The sequence below is a fragment of the Megascapheus bottae genome, chromosome 16, assembly GCF_031878675.1.
Source record: "Megascapheus bottae isolate mThoBot1 chromosome 16, mThoBot2.hap1, whole genome shotgun sequence".
In the NCBI taxonomy this organism is placed as follows: Eukaryota; Metazoa; Chordata; class Mammalia; order Rodentia; family Geomyidae; genus Megascapheus; species Megascapheus bottae.
The window spans coordinates 9,007,815-9,016,389 of NC_143524.1; the positions used below are offsets into that span (position 1 = coordinate 9,007,815).

Below are 8,575 nucleotides of genomic sequence, written 5' to 3' on the forward strand. Positions count from 1 at the left end.
TGAAAATCTCAGAGAAATAGACAGAAGCTCTGAAGAAGACCTGACTGCTGCCACTTCGTCCCCTGAGCTCCAGTAACTGAGCTTGCCCTGAAGTCTCCCACTATCAGAAGGGTTACGGACATTCTGTCCAGTAGTGAGCTCCTAACTTGATCTTCAAGACATAGCTGAAATCTTAACAGCAGACTTCTTGGATCATCAGTCTGCAGGAAAATAGAGTTCCCCACTGAAGACACTCAAATACTTTGCATATACTATTATTGCAGTATTCCATATTATTACAAATATTTATTTATATTTTTATCACCCATTCTAGTTATAAGCACTTGGAGATAGGAGATTATGACCTATTGGTCCCCAGTACCCATTATAGTATTTGGGACAGAGTACTGTTTAATAAATGTTGGAATAATACAGACTATGTTCACCCCAGAAAGGAAATAATTACCTGTTTCTGAAGGAGGAGCTGGTATCGATTTCTTAACTTGTAGATTAATTTCTCAGTTTTTCCAGAGAACTTAACATATTTTAGAACATATACTATAATATTTACTTACATATTATCTTCACTGCTTCTTTTCTTTTTTGCTCAGTTCTGAGGCCTGAACTCTGGGCCTGGGAGTGTCTCTGAAGGGTTTTTTTGCTCAGAATTACTGATCTACCACTTTGAACCACAGCTCAAATTCTGGTTTTCTGGTGGTTAACTAGGGATACAAGTCTTAACGGGCTTTCATGCCTGGGCTGGCTTTGAACTGTGATCCTCAGATCTAGCTTCCTGAATAGCTAAGATTTCAGGCTTAAGCCACTGCTACCTGGCTGTTTTTCTTGTTTCTTGTTTATCTCCTCTGTGAAAATGTGAGACTTACATGGACAGGTTTTAGTCTATTCTCTTCTTTGGTCTAAGTAGCTAATATATGGCATCCTTTCAACAAAAATTAGTACACTGAACTACTTTCAAAAAATTAATATTTAAATAAATCAATTGATAACAATATTCTAGGTTCTCCTTATAGCAAATCCAGAATGCAGCAAATGCAAATGGGCTTTGGGAACTTTTTCAATCCTAAGGAAACAAACTTAGCCAGAGGAGAATAAGAAAAAGTTCACAGTAATCAAGTACAAGTAAAGTGTACTTTTTTTATTGATTCTTCCATCTTTTATTTTTGTGTTTGCACTGCTACATTTTAAATAAGGACAACGGTACAGTGAGAAAAAGGAACTGACACAATGATCTTTTCAACTATTTTCAGAAAGCATCATGACTTTTGAAGGAGAGATAAGTAGGAATAGCGGAGATTTTTTTTTCTTTTCCAATAGAATAAAAAGGATGAATTGTGCAATGTCAATCTTGATCTCCACAAGCAACTCTCTAGATTCACCACAGGGAAGCAGGCGGCCTACTTTTTCACTTCTGTGCCCTGTCCCCAATCTCCAGTGACTCATCCTTTAGGACATGCTATATCTAAATAAGAGCCAAGAGGAAAAAAAGGATTATTTGAGGCAAGATGAATTTCAGAAGCTAGACTTACCTTCTTCTGTGAACTCCTTCACCAGTGCAACCTTCTTAACAAATGTGTCATCCTCTTTCTACCCTCTGGCTCCACTGCTTTAAAATAGACTCATGAGTAACAGTTGTGTTGGACTTGAGCAGCTCTGTGCTTCTGGTCATTTGCATAGAACTGTGACAATGCTGCCCTGGATATGACAACTAGAGAGAAGGGGCATCTGAGAAGCTTTATGCTTTGTTTTGGGGTGGTTTTTTTTTTGTGTGTGTGTGTGTATGTGTGAGAGAGAGAGAGGATTGGTCATGGGGTTTGAACTCAGGACCAGGACTCTGTCCCTGAGCTTCTTTTGCTCAAGGCTTCAAGGCTAGCACTCTACCGCTTTGAGCCACAATACCACTTCCGGTTTTCTGATGGTTAATTGGAGATGAGAGTCTCATAAACTTTCCTGTCCAAGCTGATTTCAAACCGCAATCTTCACATCCCACTAGGATTATAGGAGTGAGTCATCAGCTCTTGGATCTGAGGGGTATTTTTATGTGTCCTAGACTGAGCTTTGTGACTAAAGCATTTTAAACATATGTGATGGTTTTGTTCTTATCTGTACCATGATGACACCTCCAGATTAAATTCAAATCCATACACAAAAGCAAATAGATAAAAATGCACTTCTAACAAGCGTTCAGAACCATGTGTTCCATAAGTCATGCTCTTTCATTTCCCCTTTACACCTGCCCCATGCTGATAATCTAGTTAATTAGGTTTAAAACATGAAACATAAGTCATACAAATTAAAATGTAGGGAAAATAGAATCCCACAATTTAATTATGAGTGTTGTTTTACATGATGACAGGGACAGAGTACTTTGGCCTGTTGGCGTACTGTATTAAATGAGTTAGAGTCTAAGCCACTTCATTTTTTCAATTTTAGGTAGATAGAAGCCAGAGTATTACAACTAAAAATTTATTATGTTGAAGCCTAGTTTCTATGGGAAAAAATGGATTTGAAATTTGAAAGGGGATCTGGACACTAGTGGTTCATACCTGTAATTTTCGTTTCTCAAGAAGCTGACACCCAAGTGATCATGGTTTGAGGCCAGCCCAAGTCCATGAGTCTCTAAATTAACCAGCATAAAGCAGGGCTAGAATGTAGCTCTAGTGGCAGAGCACCAACTGAGTGAGCAAGTAGAACAAAATCAAGACCTGGAGTTCAAAATTCCAGTCCTTCCAAAAAAAACCAAAAAAGGCAATTTGAGGAAAAAGAGATTCCAAGATTACTAACTTGATTATGTTTCTAAATGATTACTTCATTTATTTGAAATAGGCAAGGGGAAAAACAAGATGATTGGGAGGGGTTGGGGGAAAGGGGGACAAAACCATGAGAAGGGGTATCAGTGTTCAAGACGTAAGGTACCCACTATCTGACGACTGTAACTGTAACCCCTCTATACATTACCCTGACAATAAAATACAATATAAAAAAGGGAAAGAAAAAAAAGTAAGACTATGCTGAATATCTGTGGCTCATGTCTATGATCTTAGCTAATCAGGAGGCTGAAACCAACCTGGGACGAAAAGTCTAAAAAACTCAATCTCTAACTTATTGGCAAAAACCAGGCCACAGTAACACACACAAACACACACACACACACACACACACACACACACACACACACACACACACACACTCCTGAAATAAGGTCCCAAGTATTTTATTAAAATCTCCACTCATTTATTATATAATCAATTGGTAAAACAACATTTCTCTTGAAAATGTTCACCAAAAACACTAGAGTTTCTTTAGAGTTTCCTGAACTCTCAAGAAGCCATGCAAGGCATATTTCCTTTAGCTCACTAACACAGCCCACCTAAACTACCTCATGTGTCATGGGAGGTGAGAAGAAATGAGTCGAACCCTGTGTTTGCTTTTTGAGATAGAGACTCACTATACAGCTTTGGCTGACCTCAAATTCACAATTCTTCTAGCTCCACCTCCTGAGTGCTAGGATTACAGGTGAGTCCCACCATATCCAGCCTTCATATTAACATTTTGATGAGGGAACAATTGAATTCCTGAGCAAGGTCAGATTTTATAGGAGAAAATGTTCACCAATTAAAGGTAGCACCTCCAAATATATTGCCTCCAGTTTAGCATTGTTTCAACCATCTGTCCTAAACCAACATCATAATCATGCACCTCCTAGCTTTGCTTATGGTCTGAAATCATTGAGAGTGAAGTCTAAGTGCTGCATGGAAGTCAAATGTCAAGTTCTGGAATACATCCTATATTGTTTCTTAGACAACTGAGTCCATGTCCCTCCATCATCACTGCCACCAGCCCCTTCACACTACTGCCAGAGGGATCTTTTTAAAATTCAGAGCTAAGCATTTCATACCCTGCTTTTGAAATAAGTTCCTCAAGTTCCTAAGTAAGTCTACAAGGCTCTTGTCCTGGTCCCTTCTAAATCCACTTGCTGCATCTCACACTAAGCCAGGTGCATCTCCTTCCCTCAGTCTACAGTCACTGTGGCTTTTCTCAGTCCTTCAAAGCATCCTATTTCACAGGCTGTAGCATTCATAGCTCTTCCTGTCTGAAAATTCATGACTATTTTTCATTCATGACTATTAGTTATTCTTAGGTCTCTATTTATGTATTAGATCTTCAGGACAATATGGTCTGGCTAGATCAGACTCAGAACCCTGTTAGACTGTTTGTTTCTCCATGTTTCTTCTCCTTCCACTTTCTAAACTGTGTAAAAAAAACCCCACTCCCTGTCTATTATTACTGTCTAAATTATTAGTTATGTGTCTATGCCTTGTCTATGCAGGAAATCCATATCTATCTTTTTTACTACTCTGTTTTGAACCTAATACCAGTTCTGATACAGAGCAGGTAGTCTGTGAATATTTACTAAATTGATGGGTTGGAGTGAGGTATCCATGGAGATATTTCTCAAGTAATGTTTCTATCAGATATGGGGTAATTAAAGAATGATAGATTCATAGCTCTTTGTCTTGTTACAAAAAAAAACTAAATGTCCTGGAGAAAATGAAAGTAGATAGTGATTTTCATCACTGAACGATAGGAAATAACTCAAGTTAATTGAGGCAGATGTCTGTAAGCAGAGCTTCAGAAATAAAACAGAGCTCTTGACCTTTACTGATCAGGAAATATTACAAAGTTGAATGTATGATTTACTTCAGCATGGCATCAAGATCTAACTTCTCCAATAAGTAACACAAATCATTACATCTTTCTGCAATTCTACAATACCTTAGTCCTCTACACCACCTTGGGAAATAGGATAACATATCCTAGTTGAACATTTTCTATATCACATTTCCTTTCCTCTCATTTTTTTTGCTTATTCCAGTTATTACTTGTATTCTTCCATGGCAAGTACCTAAGTTGGATATGACATATCTAAAAATGTTTCTTTAGTCAGAGTTGGGATCTACTCCACAGTCTATAACCAAAAAATTGACTTCCCTACCACACTAAATTATTGTCATTACTTGTCATTATTCTAGGCTCCAATCTACAACTAAAAAATGACTGTCCTCCTACATTAAAAGTGAATTATTGATTTATCATTGTTCTAGGTTCAAAAATTAGCTTTGTAGAAAGAGATTCAAGTAACTGAAAAAAACTTCAACAATACCCACCCAGAACAGGCAAGAAAAAAATCTTAGATTTTATAGTGTTATTATTTATTAAAAAGAAAACTTCTGTCATCCCATCTCTCTTGATTCTGGCTCACCATCTCTTGCTCTTTACTCATAGCAAGGCAGAAATTTTTCTGAAGAGAAAACTGAGGGGGAAGTATTTCTGATTCAACATCAAACAGTTTATTTAAGTTCCGGAGCACAGACTTACATTTCTCTCCTTCAGTCTATCTTGGTAATACACCTGGTTCATGTGTGATAAAACCCTGAAGAATGATTTGCAGGCACTTGTGGGTGTCGGGAAGGCCAGTCTTAGCCTGCTTGGGATACCCTCATTCTTTGAGAAACTTTCTTCAAAGCTTCCTTCACCTCCTTGTTTCTCAGGCTGTAGATCACCGGGTTTAACATGGGAATGATCACAGTATAAAACACAGACACAATCTTGTCTTCCCAGAGGGATTGGCCCATGTTACTTTTCAGGTACATAAATATGAGGGTTCCAAAGAAGAGAGCCACTGCAGTCATGTGAGAAGCACAGGTTGAGAAGGTCTTGGCTTTGCCACCTGCCGTACGGATCTTCAGGATGGCCCGAATGATGAATAGATATGACATAAGAATGATCAGAACGCTGGTGGTGATAACCAGAAAAGCAAAGAGGAAAATGACCTGCTCCTTGCGCCTGGTCTCACTACAGACAAGCTTCAACAGAGGTGGCAGGTCACAGAAGAAGAAGTCTATTTGGTTGTACTTACAAAAGGAGATGGAGAAGGTACAGCCAGTACGGACCACAGTATTCACCATGGCACCACCGTATGCTGCCATCACCAGCCCCAGGCAAGCCCGTGGTGTCATGGCCATGGCATAGAGGAGAGGGTGACACACAGCCATGTAGCGGTCATAGGCCATCACAGCCAAAAGGAAACATTCCGTGCTAGCACAGAGTGTGAAAAAGAAGAACTGGGTGGCACAACATCCATAGGTGATGACCGTCTTATCGGTCCCCAAGGTCACAAGAAGCTGAGGGACAATCACTGAAGAATAGCAAATATCCAAAAAGGAAAGGTGGCTGAGGAAGAAGTACATGGGTGTCTGGAGCCGAGAGTCACTCTGAATTAGCAGAATCATGCCTAGATTTCCCCCGATGGTGATCAGATAAAAGGCCAGAAACACAAAGAAGAAACTCATCTGCAGTGATGTGTGGAGCCGGAACCCCATCAGGATAAATTCTGTCACCCTTGTGGCATTTTCTGCCATGAAGACAAGGTCACTTGCTGAAATAAATATCATAATACTGTAATCATTATAAGAAGATCTCATTGAAGATGAAATAACTATGGCTTGGTTTCATTGTTGCTGGGTTGCAGAGAGCACATTCAGATTTGCAATGCATTTTACATTTTCCATGAACTTGATTTTGTTTGATCTTTCAGAAAGCCCTGAAGGCACCCTTTCTGACAAGAATATGAGTGATGTAGTGGAGTGATTTGCTCATTTCACAGGTTTCATAGTAAACAAGCCATGTCAAGGTTAGGAAATCATTTCTTGAAGTATTTCCAAACCTGTCCAGATCTCACATTAGAAGTGCAGGAGACCAGACACAGTGGCTTGCGCCTGTAATCCTAGCTACTCAGGAGGCTGAGATCTGAGGATCATGGTTCAAAGTCAGCCCAGTCAGTAAAGACTGTAACACTCTGATCTCCAATTAACCTCAAGAAAACTGGAAGGGGTGTTGTGGCTCAGGGGGGTAGCTGAAGAGCCCAAGGGCCAACGCCCATGCCCACACCCAGGGGTAGGGCTGTAGACTTGAACTAAAAAGTTCAGAGACAGTGCCGGGGCCCAGAGTTCAAGCCCCACAACCAATGATGACAACAACAACAACAAAAAGAAAAGCAGGTCATCTTCAAGTGGAGAAGAAACATGTTTTAAAAAGCCATATAATGAATGATTGTTGTCCTTAATGTACTATGTTGTCTCTCATCTCATTTGCTGCCCCTTGGTTATCTCATATTGGTATAGTATCTCACTTTGTTATCTGATATATTGAATTTATTTGTATTTGGATATTTGAAATTTGATAGGGAAGGGGGGAAAACCAAGATGGGTGGGGGGTGTAGGGGGGGAGGGAAATGGGTACCAAGACATGTGAAAGGGTATCAATGTATGTGAATTAATGCACCTTCTATCTGGCAAATATCATGTAACCCTTTTAGTAATTACAATAAAAAAAATATCATAAAGAAAAGAAACATGTTTTAGTAGATAAAACTTAGAAGTACGGCATGAAGGACTGCACTTGGAAATCAGGCGAAGGTCCAATCTTTCTAAACCCAGAGTAAATTAATTCAACCTTTCTCAACCTTGGCCTCCTTCTTGGACTAATGTGATTGTAATGCTAAATCACAGTATTATTACATAGGATATGATTTGCATAAGATATGTACGATGCATTATCTCTCCTTCCTGCACTTAGAATTATGCTTCCTTACTGTGTTATACATACACAGTGAAATACAACTTAGCCATAAAAAGCAAAAAGAATTCTTTTATTTGTGAGAACAGAGATAAAGAGGATTAAATCTAGATAGGCAGGGAATTAAATAGAGGCTAACAGTGAGACTTGGGAGGAGAAGGGTGAAATTACTCAAAGCATACAAAACTTCAGTAAGATCAAGCAACAACAAAGCAAATTTTAAGTGTTTTCAGCACAAAAATCTAAGTACATTAGCTTGATTTAACCATTCTATAATGTGTCCATATTTTAGACCATATATATCTAAACATAATTTTATCTGTGAATTAAAATTAGATCATGATAGAAAATTTTAAAAAACATGGTTTCTTAAGTCATGGGACATGTTTCCAGATATATTCTAGAATCTTCTTATCTCTAAGTCCACAACCCTTGGAGTTCCAATGTCAAACCTACCTCAAACACAATGGACTCAAGTGCCATAAAAAGCAAATACTGTCAGAAGTTCCACATTCTGTTGATCAGTCCATTCCTACCTCGCTCCTTCCTCTCTCTTCCTGCCAAGCAAACATGGCCTGGTTCCCAAGTTCTCCTTTTATTTCCAAAGACCTGTCCCTTTTTCAAAATGCCAGATCACTGTCAATCAGCAAGATGCTTCAATCAAGCCATTGAAAATTCAGCCTGCAAAGCCCATAAAGAGACAAGGGCATCACACGGGATTTCAAATTCTAATACACCTGGGACTCTTGCTCATCTTTATACCAGTCCTTTCTCTGTGCTTTTGAACATTTGTAATTTGGGATACTGAAAGGATGGAATGTGGAATTCCACCGTGATTCTCCATGTCCTCACTTGATCTTCCAAACAAACAAAACTCGAATTTAAGAAAGATCTCATTAAAATTCAGAGAAATAATAAAGTAGATCTTACATCAATGCTT

At 38.9% G+C, this 8,575-nt stretch overlaps 1 protein-coding gene across 1 annotated transcript; it reads right to left on the reverse strand.

Moving 5' to 3' along the window:
* Positions 1-5,477: 5,477 nt before the first annotated feature.
* Positions 5,478-6,419, reverse strand: LOC150052611 (olfactory receptor 9I1-like). Its single transcript, XM_090349170.1, has one exon. It carries the CDS (start codon positions 6,417-6,419, stop codon positions 5,478-5,480), a length of 942 nt encoding a protein of 313 aa, XP_090205296.1.
* Positions 6,420-8,575: the final 2,156 nt, after the last annotated feature.